The sequence below is a fragment of the Agelaius tricolor genome, unplaced genomic scaffold (assembly GCF_023055355.1).
Source record: "Agelaius tricolor isolate 1412-34295 unplaced genomic scaffold, bAgeTri1.0.p SCAF_10, whole genome shotgun sequence".
NCBI lineage: Eukaryota > Metazoa > Chordata > Aves > Passeriformes > Icteridae > Agelaius > Agelaius tricolor.
The window spans coordinates 29,554,946-29,576,290 of NW_027269270.1; the positions used below are offsets into that span (position 1 = coordinate 29,554,946).

At 40.7% G+C, this 21,345-nt stretch overlaps 1 protein-coding gene across 1 annotated transcript in view; it reads right to left on the minus strand.

The window, feature by feature from the left end:
- The window catches only part of TMEM163 (transmembrane protein 163), an 88,214-nt gene that overhangs the window by 2,605 nt on the left and 64,264 nt on the right, over positions 1-21,345 (minus strand). The window contains exons 5-7 of the mRNA XM_071435437.1: positions 18,272-18,368; positions 4,125-4,236; positions 580-721 (exon numbers count right to left, since the gene is read on the minus strand). Of these exons, the coding sequence (XP_071291538.1) occupies positions 580-721; positions 4,125-4,236; positions 18,272-18,368 (351 nt within the window). The remainder of the gene's footprint in view (positions 1-579; positions 722-4,124; positions 4,237-18,271; positions 18,369-21,345) is intronic.

Below are 21,345 nucleotides of genomic sequence, written 5' to 3' on the forward strand. Positions count from 1 at the left end.
AGGTAAGCCATGAGGGATAAAGTCCAAAATTCGGGTTAGAGTCCATGCAGTGAAGGGAAATTGTGGCAGCAATGAAGGGCATGGCAGAGCTCCATTTGATTTTTTTATTCTGTTTCTGATGTGAATCAAGAAAGCATCTTAAAATTCAAGAGAAACAGCATCTGAGCAGGAACCTTTAGTTCAGAGGCTGCCAAAGGTAGGGCTGGGACAGAATTCAATAGCAAGATCCCTCTTTAATTTTGGGCACCTTTCCTTTAATCCAAAGGCAAAGCAGTGCTCAGAAATGTGCCATAAATGCAAAGAGGACTGATTTCATCCATCATTTTTGGTTATTTTTCAGATATTATATTTCAAGTATACAAAAATTATTAAAATTATTCTGATTCCTTTTTAAGTCCTGGTTGCTTTCCAGCTGATGTGGGGGACACAGCCTTTCATAACCCTTTCCACACATTCTGCTCCAGCACTGGCTGCTTGTCTAATAAATTCCAGGGCCTGATTTCACTGGAATCACCTAAACTCTTAAAGGCTATGAGCTCCCACCTCTGAGGGCCCTGCCTGCTCCCAGGAGATACTCACTTGATTCCATAGGCAGATATTGTAAGTCCAATCAACACTCCTATACTGCCATCCAGGAACCAGACAGAGGAATTGTGTTTAAACACTTCTGCACTAAGAAGGATGGAAAATCCCATTATTCCACCTACAAGAGAGTTGAAACCTAGAAGGGAAAAAAGAAATAATTAAAGGATGAATGCCAGGAACTCATGGAAAGGGAAATGGCTTTGCACAGTTTCCCTGTCAAAGGCCTCTCTTGGAGTTTTGATCCCATTCCATATATTTATTTACATGCTTGGCACTATTGCCTAGAGCCGTAGACATTGCTGATGACATACAGAATAATCCTGGTAATATTTTCTGTTTATGCTTTAGATGTACCACAGAAGCTTCTTATCTACTATTTGCAATTCTAATGAACATCCTTTTAGATTCCTTTTTTTTAACCTGTTCCCTTTTTCTCCAAGACTGGCCCTTCAAAATTCTCACAGAGCTTTTGGAAAAATTAATGCCCTTTTCCATTCAACTCCTATTGGATTGATTATTGATTTGGGGTTTTATAAGTCATTCTTTGTGTTCTGATTTTTAACTCCAAATTCCCTTTTTCTTATTTTTTTCCACAATAACCAAAAAAATACCCCTTTTGCTCTACACAAAAAAAAAAGTCACCGAGAATGCATTAATTTGGTAGATCCATACACTATTTAACCTAGATAAAAAATGAAATATCAAACTTGAAATATTCTATATTGCTTGGTGAGTCAGCTCTAGCCAGCTGCTGTTTACAGCTCTTAGCCAGGTTTTTGCAGCTCCCCATGACTGCCAACAATGACACACCTGACACTTGTTCCTGAGTCTGTCCTTCCAGCCACACCCCTCACATCCAGTCTTTGTCTATTTGCTCATTTATACTCATTGAAATTATGTAGATTGTGTCTATAGGTATAAAGAATATAAAATATAAATTAATAATTAGAACGTTCAACCAGTGTTACTTCCCCTGCTCCAGCTTAATTCAGAATCCATCAGCACAATGGATTAATGCAAAAGAATAAAAAGAATAAAACATTTCCATGTCATTCTTGGCTGATGGTCCCAAATAATTTAAAAGCTACTTGCAAAGGAAATTGTTTTCCCTTCCAGACTCTCATTCAGGCAAACCTTTCTCTGCTGATGTGGCAGGAAATCATGGAATGGCTGCAGGTATTAATCCAGACACTGCTCTGAGCGTAAGGCCAGCACAGGAAAAAACAGGTGGCTAAATCTGGGTAGGAAACAGGTACCAAAAACCTACAGGAAAGCTGGCTGACATCACTGACTGTCACAGAGTTGTCCTCTGGGATGTCACAACATTCAAGGCAGGAAATGGCTATTTTTATTACCCAAAAGGCCAAGAGCTTTTGCTGTAAACAAACTGCACAAATGACATTTTGCCTCATTACGATTCATACATGCAGGATTTAAAGAAAAAAATATTTTAAAAAATTAATAGAGGTTGACATGCATAAAAGAGAATTTGCTGTTCTGAAAATAAATCTATTTTTTAGGAATAAGAATTCATGCTCCTTTTACTCAAAACAGTTTGTTGGTCTGGAGCCAGGGATCACAGGAGGTAAATTAACAGGAAACAGAAAACACTAAAAAAAGATATGCAAGGGACTGCTAAATCTGTCTCAGCTGCTGAATCACATTGTCTCTTCCTGATCATTAATAAATCAAGTACATATGTAAATATATCTTGTGAAAGCAGATATTTAACCACACATGTTAAGATCAGCCTCCTACATTTTCTAAAGTAGCTCTAAAGGGGAGAAGAGAGATAAAAACCAGGCTGAGGTAATTGTATACTTTTTTCCCTAATTTTTTAAATCCAAGAATAAGCAGTCTCCAGCTCAGAAGCAGTATCATTAGCATGAGGATGTAATTATGGGGAAAGAGATTTCTCTGTCATACAGGAGAACAATTCAGAGCTGGAGTTATTTAGGAATTTTCAGTTAATATTTTGGCTGAACAAACTGCTCTGTTTCAAAACTAAGCTACATTTTTTTGAAGGGAGGGTTCCTCATGGTGCCTAGGCACAGCTCTGAAATGGTCAATGTGTCCCACTTCACCCTGGCAGGGAAGGAAGTCAGACTCACTGGGCTGCAGTTCCCAGTACCTTCTCCACAATCCTTTCTGCAGGTTGCAGATATTTTTGTTTTCAAACGTGGCAGAGTGGCAGACCCCATTGGAAAGAACAAGATCTCTGAGCTGCAGATCTGCTGGGAGAGAATCCCAAATGCAGGGAGGCAATGGCTTGGTTGTAACCCCCTCACTGCTATTCTGATGCCTTTTCTGCTTCTTTCAGATTTAAAATATAAATACTCATGAAGAATTTATATAAGTGGGAAGATAGAGATACTCATAATATGTGCTATCACACATCATCCAGAAAAAAATTAAGTATGTTTAATTTGCTTAAAATAAAGCAAAATTTATGTATCTCTAGAGTAAGCTGAGAATTGAATTTCCTTATAGTGAAATCTGTAGCAAAGAGTAAAATAATTTAGGTACCACAACCCATGAATCATGAACACCCTACAGTGTTTGTTTACTGAGTATTTCACACTGCCCTGGCAGATAAAACCAGGAGAGATTTGTAGGGGCTGTGAAACTTCTGCCATCACTGTGGCCTCACCCGTGTGAGGGGCAGATCCCTGGATTTCTGAGGAGTCAGGAGCTTGAGCCCTGGCAGTGAGAGGAATACCTGGACCTACTTTTAAAGCATGATTTCCAACCTGCCTCTAAAACCAGAAGCAGTGAGGGGCTGCAAGGGTGCAGAGGAGGAGATCCCAGCAAGGGATCTCAAACCCCAGCAGGGCCAGAGGAGCGCAGGGCAGGGAAGGGTTTGTCTCACACCTGCCCTGCCCCAGCAGCTCTGCTGAGTGGCAGGGTGAGTGTCACTGTGGTGACAAATGACACCAAAGGGATGGCACCAGCACTGTGATGATCCCTGCTCAAGGCAGGCAGCAGACTTTGCTTCATTTGAGCTTTCAGGATTTTACCAGGCACAGGCAGTGAGGATGGAGGTGACCTGACCAAAGCTCTCTAAACTGGTGTCACATCCCCCTGCTGCAGCCTAACTCTGACTGACACACCTCTGATCCATTATCTGCTCTACCTCTAACTCTGTTATTGCTCACTATCCACACATCCACTGCTTGGCTTCCACCAGGCATTACTGATTATATTTCTAGCCATAGGATACATTAGATGATTGGAAAAGCAGAGTCAGGCTAAGCTTGGTTTGCTCTGTTACCTGAATTCCAGACCTGAGGCAGCTGTGGCAGAGGAAAGAGCTCTCCCAGCACATTCATGGACCCCAACACTGAACTCTTTAATGGTGTTAGATAGCTGAGCTATCTGTGCTAGAGGCCAGTGGTACCACAGACTGTTCTAGGGTTTGGGTCTGGGTTTTTTCCCATTTCTCAGTAGCTGCTTTATTTCAGTGCTCTTTCACAGCTCTCATCATGCAGGGGTGTCCCTGGGAGAGTCTATAAAAGCAGCAGGATCAATGTCACACTCACCATCAGTTATCAGTGCTCTGCTTGTAAGGACCTTTCCCAGCATAAATTTGATTACTGCCAAGACTGTGCAAAGGATTCCACTTAGAACAGAGACACTATACAGAAAATCATCCTGGGGAAAAAAAAAAAGTCAGACATTAGTATGTCCTCTGGTCATGTCCCACCTATTAAATGAAAAATAGTACTGATTACTGTGCTACTTCTTTATTATTATCATTTGTGCTACTGAGAAACACAACCTGAGACCAAGATTTCCTGCTTTATGATTTCCACAACAGCTGGTGCTTATTTTGCTTGTATTGTCACCTGCAATTGCTTTTGCAGCCATAATTAATGACAGTTCCAATCAACAAATTGTGACTTGACCCAGCCTGGTCAGAGTCAGGAGCTTATATTTACCTGTGGGGCTGAGTGCAGACTGCCAGGGCATCCAATGCCTGATGCCAGCAGTAATGAAGTCCCCACAGGCAGGAGGAAGGCTTGAAAATAGAATCCCACTTACCAGACCAATATTTATTCTTGGTGTTAGAAATAACCATTTAATGTTTTTCTGATTCTGGGCTTGCTTTGATTTTGTTTCATTTCCTTTTTCAGAAGTCTGGTTCAAGCTACAGCCATAAAACTTCTGATGCTGATGTGCAAAGTAAGGTTTAGCTCTTTCATAGAAAACAAATTTTTTCAGGGACTTCACATTTCACAGAAGCATTCCCATTGCTTAATTTGCATGTGAAACGTGGGTTCCCCAGGCTCCCTCAGGAGAGAGCTGTGTGTCAGGGCAGGCACAGAAGAGTTAGTTATTATTGTTTAACACCATTCTCTGAAGGCCATCAGGAGCCCTCCAGCCCTTCCTGCTGGCTGGTTTGTGATGGTTGGGCTGGGAGGACACTGCTGGCTCTGACCTGCTGCAAGGAGGTGCCCAAAGGGGTCCCTGTGCCCTCTTCCCCCTGAGGAGCATCAGCCCAGGGGCTGCAGAAAACCCCACAGCTCTCAGCTGCCACCTACCACAGAGCTTTGAGTTACATTCGTTTATTACTCCTGATAGGAGCTTTAATTCAAGCTGTTGCAACACCAGTACAAGTAAAGGAAATAGCAAGAATTCTTTTTTAATTTGTATCTGCAGGTCTAAGTGGGCCAGTGCCACTGGGACCCTGTTCCTGATGAAAACACTCTGGCAAAAGTCCCCATTGGTACCAAACATTGTCATGGTGATTCATCAGCTGCTCCATCCATTTTCATTATTTCAGCAGCAATTTGAAACCCAAAGAAATCAAAAAATGGTTTTGAAAGCTGCTTAAGAAGATACTGGGAATTAGATTACTGGTATAATGTACTCATATCCCCAAATAAATCATTCAATATTTTTTATACAACTTTTTATGTTGTATAATTGTAAGTCTAGTTCACTCACATACAGTATTAACAAGATTAAGTATTGAGACAAAATGTACTGAGGGAAAGAGAGTAAAACAGAAGCAATGAGAACACAGAACTCAAGTACTTGGTAAAGGTAGGATAAAAAGCATTCATAAAGTTGTTTTAACAGAACACCTGAAAAATATACAGGCAATTTCTGAGTGCTAGGGAAAGACTAAAGAAATATTTGGTTGCTGTCAATCTAACAAGGAAAGCTGGGAGCTCTCAGAAGGTCTGAAATGACAACAAAGCTTCAAAAGTCTGGACAAGCCTTGCAAAACACCCTCAAAATTTGAGATCCTTGTCAAAACTATGCCTCTAATTTTTACACATCTTTCTCAACAATGTGTATTTTAAGTGCCCAAAGACTTAATTTTTATTGCCAAACAAGTTCTGATTGGTTCATCTAATCTAATCTTTTACCTAATATTTAATATACAGCATAAGGCTTCAGAATAATCTGAACCTGAGTGCTGTGCTCCACCAACATTTCTCTCATGTCCCACTTGGCACAAGGACCACATGAGATCCCTTGTTTCCCCCTCACCCCACAGACCCTCCAAAGAGTCTCTGGTTCCTCCCTGACATCCCCACCTCTCATCTGAGCCTTCCCTGGCAGCGAAGCACAGGCTTTGTCCCCAGCACAGAGCTGGACACTGCAGGCCCAGCAGAGGTGACAGAATAAATCACTTTGCAAGGGACACTGGTGTCACTGTCAGCCTTGGGAGGATGAAATGCAGTTTTCCTACACCTGTGGAGTCCCTGGGAATGCACTGGAAAACCATGACAAATTGACATAGTTTGGAAAACATCTATGGATCACAATACAAGGTATTTTGAAAATTGTTCCAGAGATGTTCAAAATTCTACTTAAGGATTCAGAATCCTGAAAATGCAATGCCTTGTGCCCTGTGCTATCGTATCATGTTTCATCCTCTTCATGGCATTTTATTCAGAGCTTTTTCTTGGTTTTTTTTCTTGTCATGGCATGCTACAAACTTTTGGGGTGAATTCAGTGTTTTTCCTGCACATGTCACTAAAACCACAGTATGTGGAAATGCATCTTGCTATTTGTTCTGCTTTACAGTCATGATCAAAATGAGTCTAGCTACTCTTCTGGAATCCAAGAATGACCTAAATGTACAGAATGACCTAAATGTACAGAAATCCTACAGATTTCTGAATGAAGTAAGGAATTGCTGAACAGGCTTTTTTATAGAGGATATATATTCAGGATCTAGAAATTGTTTCTAAGCTTGACTTTTTTTCCCACTGAATCACACAAGACAAGCTCATTTTGTTGCCAATACTACCCACTAACTACCAATCACCAATACTAACCCCTGATAAAAGAAAAAACCAAACAAATCAAAGTTGCTTTGTTATCACTGTGGATGCAAGAGAGGGAAGAAATTAAAAACCCTGCTCTGAATGCAGATGCATTTGGGTGTGCCAAACTGCTTTTTGGAAGGTGATATTCCTGGCTTTATCTCTAAACAGCACTCAAAATCTCTAAACACTCCCCAAAATCTCTAAACACTCCCCAAAATCTCTAAACAACACCCAAATCTCTAAACAACACCCAAAATCTCTAAACAATACTTAAAACCTCTAAATAACACCCAAAATCTCTAAACACTCCCCAAAATCTCTAAGCACTCCCCAAAATCTCTAAACACTCCCCAAAATCTCTAAGCACTACCCAAAATCTCTAAACAACATCCAAAATCTCTAAATAACACCCAAAATCTCTAAACACTACACAAAATCTCTAAACAACATCCACAATCTCTAAATAACACCCAAAATCTCTAAACACTACCAAAATCTCTAAATACCCCCCAAAATCTCTAAACAACACCCAAAATCTCTAAACAACATCCAAAATCTCTAAATAACACCCAAAATCTCTAAACAACATCCAAAAGTTCTAATCACTACCGAAAATCTCTAAACAGCACCCAAAATGTCTAAACATCCCCCAAAATCTCGAAACACTACCCAAAAATCTCTAAACAACGCCCAAAATCTATAACAACAGCACCCAAAAATCTCTTAACAGCACCCAAAATCTCTAAATAACCCCCAAAATCTCTTACCACCCCCCGAAATCCCCGAGCGCTCCCCAGAGCCAGCAGCCCCCGCAGGAGCCACCGGGCGGCGGCAGATCCCGCACGAAGCGAGCGCGGCTGAGAGCACCAAACCAAAAGGAAAAAGCCTTTTAAACTCTCCTTTTTCGGTGCTTCTCTGTGCTTTCTGGAGCCCCGGAGCTGGAATAAGGACAGTGAGGCTATTTGGTGATGCCAGGGAGGTTTTGGGGGTGTAACAGAGCAGCCCAAAGCGGGGATGCCCAGCAGCAGCTGGGCAGGTGAGGGTGGAAGAGAAGAAAACCAGCTCAGGGCATTGCCTTGGCACTGTTTTGGTGCCAAGCAGCTGGGACTGCTTTAGGACAGCAGGATTCAGTGAATCAGCCGAGGGAAGGCTAATTCATGGAACCCTGGGCTGAGCAGAGGTGACAAACGCGCTGGGCTGCGGGCTCCAGAGGGTTAAACAGGGCTGTGAAATGATTCCCGTGGAACGAACTCGCCCTTCGGAGAGATGGAGGCAAGAAAAGCCGTAATGGAGATGTAAATTAATAAAATCAGCCGGGCCATCTGGCACCATCTCCCTGCGGATCCTGCCCTGTCGGCAGCCCCTGCCTTCCCATCTGACGGGCGCTGGGGGCACGCAGCGCATCCAGCACAGCACCCCACGCGTGCTCCGTGCTATTTTAATTAAAGCAGCTGCAAATTGTGGCAGGTGAGTAAAATTTAAATTCTGATCGTTTCCATACGATAAAGGCTTCCCAGTGTGGTAAATAAAGCGCCTTCCTTTTCCATTTCTTTTCATCATATTCCCTCACTGCTACTACACTGTACACTGTTAATTAAAGGACACCTATACCTGATTAGATGGCTTCAGGTATAGACCAGCACTGTACAGAAAGCAAGGTGCCCATCCTGGGCTGCCTTCTCATTACACAGCATTTTAATAGCTACAATCTCCCTACTTAATATTTATTTTATGCTAGGTTTTATACTGTGGTTTAATGCTTTCTTTCCTAGGAATAAAATATTTTCCTCTTCTACCTAAGAAAGGAATAATAGAAGTCAGCAGGAAGCTTTCCTCCACTTTGTCCAAGTGCATTGTCCCCAGTTGTGCAGTTGAGAAGGGGGGGTTGCAAAATTGTCACAACAGTTCTGCCCCTGCTTTCAAGGATTTCACCAAAAGCAGCAGTAATCTTATGGCTTCAGAAAAAGTTTGTTGGGTTTTATGTGGCAACTTTGATCTCTTCCTGAATCTATTGTAGAAAGTAAAAAAATAAAAAACCTCAAAATGGATTCTTCGGTGCTTGGCTTATTAGGTAGAAATATTTTTACCCAATTCCCAGCCTAGTAACTAAATTGCATCTGATTTGTGTTCCTAATCTTTCCCTAGAATGCATATTGCTAATTCTGACCCTAAAACTTTGCCCTGATTTCATGTTTTATTTCTACCAGCTCCTCTCTGCCCACTCTCCTTCAGTTACAGCCCTTCCACTTCTGAGATGTAAAAATGTTCTCATTTCACTGGCACTGTACAGTGTGGAGTCAAAAGATATTCACTGGCATGGGAGGAAGCTCTGTCCCTCCTTGGTCACTCATCCCACTGCAATCCCAGAACAAGCTGCTTCTCCCATCCAACACCTGCAGGCTTCCTTCCACTCCTCTGCTCTCTCTGAACCAGCCAAAAGTTCCTCCACACTGCTGCAGGAGCTGGGAATTACTGGTGCTGCCTTTTTCCTGCCATTTTTTCCCTTTCCAGAGAAGCTGGTGTCTCACAGTGTTTTGCCTCTGCTCTGCTGAGCCTGGCTCCTCTTGGCTGAGGAGGTAGGGATGTGTTTCTGGAATGCTACAGATGGTGTTGGCAGGAGCAAAGTCATGGCTGGCCCAAACTGAGCTGAGTTTGTGTTGTTAAATATTAATTTTGCCCATCTCTGCATCTCACCATCTGTCTCCTGGAACCCAGCAATGACCCTTCTTCAGTCCAGGTGCTTGGTGACCATCCTCCCCAGCACCTGCCGGGCTCTGCTCCCCATCCCTACCTTCACACACTTCCCACAGCCTCCTGCTCCCCCAGCTCCCCCAGCAGCTGCCAGGGCATCTGGGCACACTGGGATCACTAAAAGCCCCTCTGCAGAGCATGTTACTCAGTCAAAAAAGACTACTCTTCTTCCCCTGAAGGATTATGTTACTATATAGAGAGCAACAAAGATGTTTCTAATACAAACACTTAAAAAAAAAAGTCCAAATCTCTCTCACACTTTCTCCCAAGTAATAAATAGTTTATGTAATCAGTCTAAAGGGAGCTCCTGGGAAGCCAGAGGGTCTCTCTCACTAGCAAGCTTCAAAAGGGATGAGTTCTAATTGCACTTCACTGTCAGAAAACAAACCAACAGCCCAGTCTCTGACTCAAGCAGGAGACAGTCTCTTCACATGGAGATACAAAGAACTATTATTAGTACCAAAAAAAAAATTCTTATGAATGTTTAAACTTGTCTTTGGTGTGACAAAGCAATCCCACAGCACGGAATGCTTTTTCAAGAAGCAGATACCAATGCCAGGGTGTGCTGGATGCCATGGCAAGGCATGGGGCCTGGGAGCTGAGGAAGCACAGAACTCTCTTAAGTGACCTTAGGACTCCTGCAAAGGGTCTGCTTAACTGTTAGATCAGTCATGCTTCCCATTCTCCCAGAACTCATCCACACTGCTTTAACACCAAGGTTAAGAAACACAAATTGAAATTGTGTTTGTCCACCCTCAGAAGAGTGAGACTGATTTTTCCTATGAGCAGGGAGCTGAGAACAGCAATGCATTCCACATCACCCACCAAGTGGGGAGCAGCAGCCAGCAGCTTTTTTTTCTTATAAAATCTGGAAAAATCTCTTTATGGGAAAATCTGGAAAATCTGCTTTTCACCTAAGCAAAGAATGATGTGTAGCTGTTCATTTGTCCAAACCCTGGCTTACTCTTCAATTCAAGTATCCACAACATTCTCAATAACCTGCAAGAAGCACATGTATTTTAGGCCAAACTCCAAGCCATACATAGAAATAACAATTATAAAGCAGGATTCTCATGTATAATTAATGTGTATGATACTTTGATTTGAAATGGCAAGCAATAAATTATATATGAGGTTTATAAATGTATAGGGAAATGTGTATAAGGACATATGTGTATATAATCATAAGTGTTATTTGTTATGTTCCTACTGGCCTATAATTCAACTGCTGACATTGTTGAATATATGTTTATGATGTATTTATTTTAAACTATTAAACCAATAATCAGAACTCACAAAGCTACACTGTGCCACCCCTGCCTTCCTTTTTCAGCTGTAATCAATAACACACAATAGAATAACATATGGCCTAATTTTTCAAGAGATTTCATTTATGAAAGCGTTGGAGGCACCACATGAAATGGGCTGCATGTCCTTCATACACAAACTGATTGCATCTTTCCTTTGTCCTGCAGGAAATGTCACAAATATTGCATGATGCTTGCTTACTCCTGCAAAAATTGTCCTTTGCCATACTAATGAGGACAAATGCCAAACTGCATTGACATTACATGTGTTATACTATTACCCAGGGAAATGCAGGCAGTAACTGAATAGTAAATGGATATTGATTTACAACCCCAGGTGAAATTAAAACAGCCTTTCTCAGTGTGGTTGGGTTGGGCTTTTTGAGCCTTCTTCAAGAAACAAGAAAAATTCTGCAAATTAATTGTGGCAATGGTCAAAATAAAGCACATCATTCACATCTAAATTATGTTTGTACTACCCAATTATGTTTGTACTACTACTACTAGAATATCTAGTAATTGACATGATGAAGGTAAACGGGCAAATGATGAAGGGTTTTTTATCACAGAGTTGGCAAGCAGCAAATGCAAACACAAAGCAATGCTCAAAACCTACACTCAAGGATTTTTTGATTCCTTTCTCAATATATTAATAAAATGTCAAAAATCACTAAAATCTACACAAAAATCCAAGCATGTCATCAACAGTATGCAAAATCACTATTGCTTCTTATTTGTAGTGAAATGTGTGTGTATCAAATCCTCAGGGACAGCACTGGCTGTGGATATTGCTCTCTGAAACATCAATAAAGGAATGGTAATTCCTTCCCCTATTGGGAATTATCTTATTATGGCTAACACAGGTTGGAGAACAAATGCTGAAAGTAACAATAAGGGAAACATTCTGAATCTCATAGCTAGGGGAAAAGGAGCCTCAGTAAATTATTTCTGAGCCAACAAGATGATTCTATTTTAGGTTCAATACTCATCATTGTAAGAAAAAACCCCCATTTTAAATTACATGATCTGAGAAACATTCATTTAAAATTAACCTGAAGGGTAAACAAAAATGAAGACTTTATCTTCCAAATGTCAATTACTGATTAGCTTTTTAATTCAGGTGTATTGAACAAGAGCCAAAATTATCAGAAATTTTAATTCCAAACACTCCAGAAAGAAGAGCAGCTGGCCTACTTCATCTAACACTTTCAGCAAGTGCTGGAACAAAGGAAAAAAAGAAAAAAAGGGAGAGGGGAAAAAAGTCAAAGATCTGGCTGGTGAAAAATATTTCCTTAGGGATCAATGATATGAAACTGAAATAATAACTGCAGCATGTCATGTTGAAGCAGGTCCATACAGAATAAATATTCCCAGCTAAATAAAAATTTCCCAGCTACATAAAAAATAGGACAAGAACACAGAAAGAACTGGAATTTGCAGCTGTAATGTACCCACACACATCAATGGCACATCTCTCTCTCCTGTAGAAAATTTGGTCTCTTTGGGTTTTGTAATCTTTCCATTTGTTTTTTTTGGGGGGGGATTTGCTAGTGGCACTGAAAGATCCTGGGAAGGGCTGGGGACTGGGTGTGGACAGGAATCTTACCCAAAAACTGAAGCATTCTAGAGATACAAGAGTAGGAGAGAAACAGCAAGATTTCCTTCCAAATGTGCTCCAAGGCAAGTGGAAAATGTCATCACATCTCGAAATTCTCCAAATGAGGAAGCTTTAATTAAAAATATTTTCAGGCAAGTGAGAATGGAGGTCACAGCTGGACAAAGCAACTGGCATGTACATGCTGGCAGAAATTGTCTCCACACCCAAATCTGCCTCCAAAGGAAAATGAAGCATCTCTACAAATCCAAGGTGAGGTTGCATGGCAGACAAATCCCCTCTGGAAGTGATAGGAAAACTCCATTCTCCTCATTTACTCCTCTCTCCAAGAATCAAAGACACATCATATGTTTTTTAATGCTCACAAAATGTAATGTAAAAATCCTCAAAACTGTGGGAGAAAAAAAATCCATTCCACTTCTCACTGCACATATTCAACACTGGCATTTTCCAGCCCTCTTGGACAAGCAGATCACTTCAGTTGCAATATTTCTCCTACATCTACCTTATAATCAACCCTGAAATTCATGACTTCAGTAAATAATTCATTTCAAGACATACACCATTCCATGGATCATTGTTGAACACTGCTCTACATCACAAATACCAAAAAACATTGGCACAAGGGATGGTGGTTTGAACACTGAGGATTATTATTATATCTCAGTTGCTTGAAAATGAACTTTTCTACACAGTTAAGAGATGTATAATTAATAAAAATACAGAATTACATAGTAAGTGTATAATTAATTGTCTGGCCAACTCTCCTGACACAGAATATAATTTTTCAGGGCAGGCTTCTTTTTAATTATAATATAGATACAAAGTCCTATGCAAAGGGAAAACCTTAAGTTTACCTAATAATGACAATTTCTGGACTTGCTGCTAACTGCAGGAAATGAAATCTACAGTTAAAGTTCTCTAAAAGTATCAATTCAGTGCTAAACAGTAATTTGCAAAAGTGAACATATTGCATAAATCCCTGGTGACCCATATCCTTTAAATTCCGTGGGCTCTCCAGGCTTCCTCATCTAAAGATGGAAATAAAATTAAAAAGAAAAGCATGAAGAAAGTCACTCAATACCAAATTTGGGGGTTTTGGGCCAGTAGGACCGTGCTTGCTGTTGCATGTAGGAAACACTCACACTACCAAAGTCAAAATTCCAAACACTTCTCAATTAAACTCATCCAAGTTATTTTAAACTAATTAATCTACCTGGTCATTCATATCCTGCCTTACAGGCTATGCCAAAATTAACTACAGTCCTCAGCATATCAAGCTAGGAAACCAGAAGGAGAAATCCACTATTTCTGTGTTTCCCAAGGTTTTGAGGCATTCAAAAGGATTAAAAAATCACTGCCTGTGCTGAAAGCCTGTGTGGTGACATAACACTACCTACTGGTGATTTTACTTGAGACACAGCAAGAGGTAACACAAACAAGAAGCAGAAAAGGAAGGCAGAAGCAATATTAAGAAATACAGAAAGTCAGGAGCTCTAATTGTCCTCCCTCCTGTGCCAGAGCAGATCAGGGGTACTGTCATTCACAGGGTCTCAACAAAATTACATCCAGCATGGAAGAAAAGAGAATTCAAATGGGTGACTGGAAAATGCCTGGCTGAGCGAACCATGTAAATTGAGCAGCACCTCCCTGCAGCCTAACAGGAATCTGGGGGCATTTAAGCCCCTTACACCATGGGGAAGTCAAGGTGGAAATGCCATTAATGTGCAGTAAAGCTGTCATTCTCTTCCTGGTTCTCTGAATCCTTCTGAGGATAGCCAGACCTGCACCTGAAACCATCATGTGAAATGGCAATAATACAGGAGACTCCTGTTTCTAAGTGTCCACATAAGTAAAAGAATATCTGCTCAAAAGATTTGGAAAATACTTCAAATTATTTCCTAATCACATGACTTTTATATTTTCTCTTATTGCTAGTATTTTCATGAAAACAATTATTTCAAGATTCACTTTAAAGACAACAGAATTTCTACATCAAAGAATTCACAAAATCTTTCCAATTCACAAAATTTTTCCTCTGTGCATATTAAGAACTGATACAGATACATAACCAGTGTATCTCATATGCAACAAGAAATACAATGAGCTTCCTATAATTGATCCAGAATTATTCAAACGTTACTGACTCTGCTTTTAGGATTTTAGTCATAGTTCTTTACAATTAGCAAGCAGACGCTTAAGTACCTGTTTAATTTCTAAAATTAAACTTGTCGATGTCATATTATTTTCTCCAAAACTTCTGCAATTTGAAATGAACTCAGGGAATTATTCCAAAGTTCCTGAGGTTTACCAGAAATAAAGACATAAAAAGAGACTTTATAGCTCTGAGAACAATGCAGTCAGTCATGTTGCTTTGCATTATTATTATCACTAGGTTAATCTTGAATCCCCCATGTAGAGCAGTGCATTCCCAACCACCTCTATCCTCAGGGCTGACAATACCAACTTTGTGTTCAGCATCTGAACACCAAGAGCAACATTTTTCAGTTGGGTTTTTGTCACATTATCTCCCTTAAGATTGAAGTCACACAGCTAAAATTTCACAAGGTTCTTTAAAAATTACCCACATCTTCAGTGACCTTTGCTGCAATAAAGGGTAACAAGGATGTAAACTGTACCAAAAAATCACAGGACTCTGACTCACATGTGAAACTTCTGTTGAGGCACACATCCTCTTAATTTAGTGCTGAGCTCTTCACCCCAGTTTTATACCAGTTTGGGACACTGGTGGAGTTACACTACCTTTCCTTGGTCTTAATGTTCTGCTCTTGCTCACACCACAAGGATAATTCCCTGGACTCAGAATAGCAAGTTAATATCAAACCCCAAAAACACAGATATCACCAGCAGAAAATATTTCAGGTCACTACTTTGATGCAGAACTGGTTACTTCACTGCTATGCAAAAAGCTATTAACAGAAAACATTGTTCCTGTTATATATATGATATATAAACCCACATTAAAACCAAATTACATGGTAAGATACTACAGAAATTAGTATCATTAGCAATTAGCTCATCAGTGGCCCAAGTAGAAGACAGCACCCTGGATGAAGGAGCAGAGGCAGAAACTTCTGCCTCCTACTGATGACATTTGAGCAGATTTCCCCTCTGCCCAGATGCTGATGGCATGGCCTGGGCAGGTGCAGCTTTGCTGGGAGCACAGTCAGTCAACAAAGACCCAAACAACTGAGAACAACTATTTCTGCTAGAACAGCTAAGGGAGAAACAAGCAACCTGAAAATCAGCATCACAGTCAGGCACAGCTATGGCAACTGGAAAGGTCTCTATTCAACAACATCCTCTTCCCCCAGTTATTTTTAATGTTGGCAAACCCTAGGCATTACACCTCACTGGCCATGCCTTGCAGCAGTGGTGCTGTCCCCTGAGCCTTCCCATTTTTCACTGTTATTCTGAGTTTGCACAGAGATATTTCACCTGTCACACAACCCTTGCTGAATCAGTTTCCCACAGGAGATGTACTGAAAGGCTTTGAAATTAAAATCTTTGCCATGTCATTTAAGAGACACTGAACAAAAGTACCATCTTTTTTTCATCCCATGCTTCAATCTACATTCCAGGCAGAATTGCCAGGTATGAAAATCCTTCAGGGGTGTGTGTGTGTGTGACTTGTACCCTGCCACCAGTCATCCACAGCCCATGCTCTGCCAGATACATCCTTCAAACTCTTGGTAGCACTTGAGTGCCTAGATGAGTGAGAACAGTCACAGGAGGAAGATTATCCATCCATATTTATAGGTCTGATTCCAAATATTTTCCTACTGTAACTGCATTTAAAAGCATTAAAATGAGGAAGTACATTATCACAAAAATCATTACATGCAAATCATAAAAAATTTTCACAATCCAAACATGAGACATTTCTTCCCATGCCAGAAATAGAGCCCTCTCTTGCAGATTGAACTTGTAATGATGAAAGAGTAAGATATAGATGACACAACTTTTAAATTTCTGTTCCTACTGACAGAATTATTAGAGCATTACCCACAATGAATTAGACTGAGACTTCCAAGTTAAGCTGATACACACTACCAAAAATTCACCAAAATGAGTGTTTTAATTATGGTTGTAACCTCCCTTTTCCCTTCTCCTTCACTGAGTCAGGACTATGTATTTCATTTTCTCACTGAACAGGAGTCAAGCTGTAGCCAGTTTGCACTGTTTGGCTACAGACAAATTAAGCAGTTGTCCCTTAGCTGACCATCACAGCAGGGTCTCCCCTCACCCTCACCTGCCTCCTCTTCAGCCTCACTGGCACATGCCCCATGCTCACCCCCCAACCCAGTTCTGTCAAAATGTTTTGGTTGGGTTTAAGAACTGACTCCTGAAAGTGTTTGAGCTAACCCAGATCATTTTGACAGAACCAGGCTGGTGAACTCCATGTGCTGGAATGCTGGCAAAGCTGAGGAGGCAGTAAATTATGAAGACTGGAAAAGAGGGCAAGCAAAATGCAAAGAGAACATGAATCACCTGCAGTCAAACAATGCACCTGGCTGCAGTTCAGTAACCTGCTCACTCATGGGCTGTGCTACTCAGCTTCACCCAGATTTTCACAAACTACTGAAAACAAGCTCCTGCAATTGCCCAGCTCCTTGCAAGTTTCCATGAGAACACAGGACCCACTTGGTCATCTGCACAGTGGAGAACAGATGGAATCTCATTTTGGCTTTTTGATTTTCCAGCCCTGCCTCCATCTCCTGGCTGAAAGGAAGGAATTTTAGTTTCTGTGTGGTGCTGTGTTGAGAATGGCACTTGGCAGGGTGAATCCTCGAGGTCAAAGGCTGAGCACACAACCTGACCAAACTTCCCAAAGGCTGAAGAAAAAGCTCTGAGTCAGGTTGCACACACAACAACTGAACTGACAAACTCATTTTGTTTGAGCACATTAGGAAGAGTCTTGTGGGAGTGGAACCACTGCCAAATGGTTTTCCCAGTGAGCAGCTTGTTAAGATGAGCAGGCGTTAATAGCCAGACTGAAAGGAAGCAAGCAGGACAGGCCAGAGCAGAGCTGAGAGAAAGGCCACTGGGGAGAGCTGCTCCACAGGCCAGGTCGGGGCTGCTTTCCCAGCCAAAGGAAAGCAGAGAGCAGGAGAAAAGCCCTTTGTGATGCTCCATGGTGAGTCAGTCTAAAAGGCAGCTCTTTCACCCAGCATGCTCCCCTCACCTGTTTCATCCCTGCTACATGTACATGGCTCTGGAGTTGGAGGCAAGAGCTGGAAGACATTAAAATATAATCCAAAATATGTTTTTTTCCACACTGAAAATAAAATACTGAAGCCATTGGATGAGTAAACTGTGGAAACATTCTTCTCATAAAATTCTAGTACATTCATTAAGCTCAGAGAGGCCTCCTCTCTGTAAGTGAACCCCCACAATCCTGTGTAGAAGCTTTAAGTGGTTATGCTGAGAGAGCTTTGGGGTCAAACCTATAAAAACCCCTTAATTAAACTCCAAAAGTAGACTAGACTCCATCACATAAATAAAAAATACTGCTGGAAGAGCAGGGCCAGTGTGTGAGCCAGGCAGGAAAGGCACCTGCTAGAGCTCCACAGAGTTCAGTGGGGCTGTTGGAAGGAGACACTGGCAATTCTCAGTCCCACTGGCAGGGCAGGGAATAAAGAGAACATTTAAAAGAATTCCATTAAAGAATTTTAATAGAACATTTAAAAGAACAGGAATCACCTTACCACTTCTGGAAGCACCCTCTTTGCAAGATCATGGATGGCTTTGATCACAATACATATTGATGACAGCAGGAATATGACACCCAAGATAACACAAGCCCTGGGGGAAAAAAATAGAGAAAAATACAAAGAAATGTTACGAACATATTTGAAGTTGCCAACTCTTCCAGGGTAACAGAGGGCGACAGAATATTAATAATGAAAAAATATCTTAAGGAGCTAAAGATAGAGGCTTAAATTAAAGAACAATATGAAATATCCAGTTCCTTTCCCATTCTTAAAACCTGGATTATGTATGAGAAGACAGGGCACAGCAGATGATGTTCCATTCTCTGATGTTTCAGGGAGAAAGACCTGCCACTTCTGCTCCTGATGATTTGTCACAGAGCCTCTAGAGAAGGACTGTTTCTCTGTGTTTGTTTGTTTTGCTAGGATCTCCCATTAGAATAATGAAAGGAACTTCATTCTCTTTACCAAGCCAGCAGAGATATTTGGTAAATGTGGTTGGTAGCATAACAGAACCTGGAACAGCTGTTCCTGCCCTTTCCTCCCCAGTCAGGCATGACATGACTCAGGAACTGCTCCACAAAATCTGGCTGGCTTGCCTAAGGCCACTTGCTGAGCCAGTGACTGCTTGACATAAGACACATGAACTTCCTGCAAGGATATTCTGGCATTTCACCTGACAGCCATTCTGAAAGATAAGCTCTTCTATCCCCCCAACAGGCTTAAACCAACACAGCCCCAAATCTGTGAGCTGGAAACTATGGATCACCCTTCCTGTGGCAATACCCACTGTTGGATGCCCACTGAATGCGTCTTCCCTTTCCCTCAGCACATCTTTTATTCCCTGCACACTTCTGGGCAAGACAGGCAAACATTCCCTGGGGAATGCCCTGACCACTGGCTGGATTTTGATCCCACATAAATCAGAGAGTTTGGGGTTATCTCTGTGGGCTTGCCAAACACCCAAATATTTTGCAAATTTGCCAGCAGATACACAATGGCTTCAGTAATCTTGATCTGTTTCTCTTATTCTCCAGCTCAGTTTTACTGTGGCAAAAGAATTCCCATCCACCTACTTACCCAGAAATAGCTGAAGTAGATAGAAGAAACAGAAGATGATAACAACAGTGACAAGGGTATTAATAGCAGACAGAAATGCAGACTGAGGTTTGAATAAGCATTCAGTAGTCGTATTTAGCAAGCCTAGCTTCTCCTTTATATGCTGGCTTTTGGAATCCACAGCCATGCAAAATTCATGAGTATAGTACTTCAAGCAAAAAAATACATGGTTTTTGCCTTCTTGAATGTATTGATTTATCTGCAAAATCACTAAGACACAACATTGCACTGTGTCTTCTTTTAATCTCATTTGCTAAAAAGAAATAATTTCTAACTAGACTGCAAATCATGCAAGATCCAACTACAAATGTAAAAAATAACAAACCTCCTAAAATTAATCTGAGAAATTGTAGTACATAATAAACAAGTTGCAATTGGTTATTGTAAGCAAGCTCTACTTTCACTGTGCTAGACCACAAAAATGTTAATACAAGCCAGCTCCCTTCCATCTGCTAACAGCCACTGCTGTGTAACTACAGAGTGTTTCCAACTGTACATGAAGGGTGTAAGTGCCAAGGTGCTTGGCAAATGCAACTCCATTAATAACATTCAATTAAATTAGATGAGCAAACTGCCATTTCTAAGCAGGTTGAAATCAACTCAGGAGTACCCATAAAAACTAGTGAAAGAGGAGTGATGCAGAAGTGAGGGTGGATTGATAACACAGAGAAGAATTTAAAGCCCTGATAGCTTTGCCCTATCCCTTGACTCACATCTCCAGCACCTCTTGAAGGTAATGTCCTTATTTTACAGCCATTTCTACCTGAGTTAGTGTCAGAGGTTACCACTAAGTATCTACTAAATAATTATAGTTATAATTGATCTGTAAAGCAAAAGAATTGGTGCTACAGGTTTGACAGGCAACAGAAAAGCTCTAATGAAGAATGCATGAATCTGGAATCTTCTCCAGTCCCATGTAATATATTGCTTCTAAAAAGAAGGAGGAAGAGAGAAAATTTAGTCAAAACATTTTAAAACAAAGTGTAAAAGCTTTATATGTTTTTCAGAAACAATAATCTTTCTGGAATTTTTCAGAATGCAGTATAGTTTGAAAATAGAAAACTATTTCACAGAGGACAAGGTGAGGGCATCTCTCTGATATTCAGGCAGCAACCAACTTTTAACTCAACTACAGCTCAAACTTTCAAAGTTGGTTTTTTTTTTTTCCCTTAAAGCAATGGCCTTTGGAATGCAAGAGTAAAGAAAACTACAAGAAAATTAAATATTACAGATTTAACAGTGAAACCACCAAGCCTTCTTTAGTTTGCTGGAGGTGTTGGTAGCTGATCATGATCTGCCCAAGACTTCTAGATGTGTTTTTGAGGCTGTATTTGTATGTGAAAATCCAGAAGACAATATGAAGTGTAATTCATTGTATTAGAAATTGCCTCATCATTTCAGCATTATTTTGTCACATATGGAACCCTCTGTTAAATTGGTTGTACTGCAGCCTCAGGCATTCAGAGTAAAATAATTTAGATTCTCAAAACCATCAAAGACTTTACACAGGTTTGGAGCTTATGTCCCTGCTAGATCACTTCTAGTGGAATCCAGACACCTGTATAAATCTAAAAACAAAAGATTGATTCTGACAATTGAATCTTGACAATTTTCAAAATATGTTTCCTTGAAAGCAGTATTACAACCCACATACAACCCATTTATATTTATACAGCCCTATAAATACCCATTTTGTACTACAGCAGCCCTGGATATTTCACAGCCATCAGAAGCAGATCAGTGTAACTGCATTACAGCACACACAGCTGCCACCTCACCTCTTCCATCACATATTCCCTGTGTGCAGCTCTAATAGACACAATTCCTCATTTTGATGACAAATTTTCACAACTCACAAGGAAACCAGAAAAGGAAATCAATCACTTTAAGCACCTGATATTCTTTTCCTTAATCAAAAATTTGTTGCTTTGCATAAGTCAATGGCTTTTAAG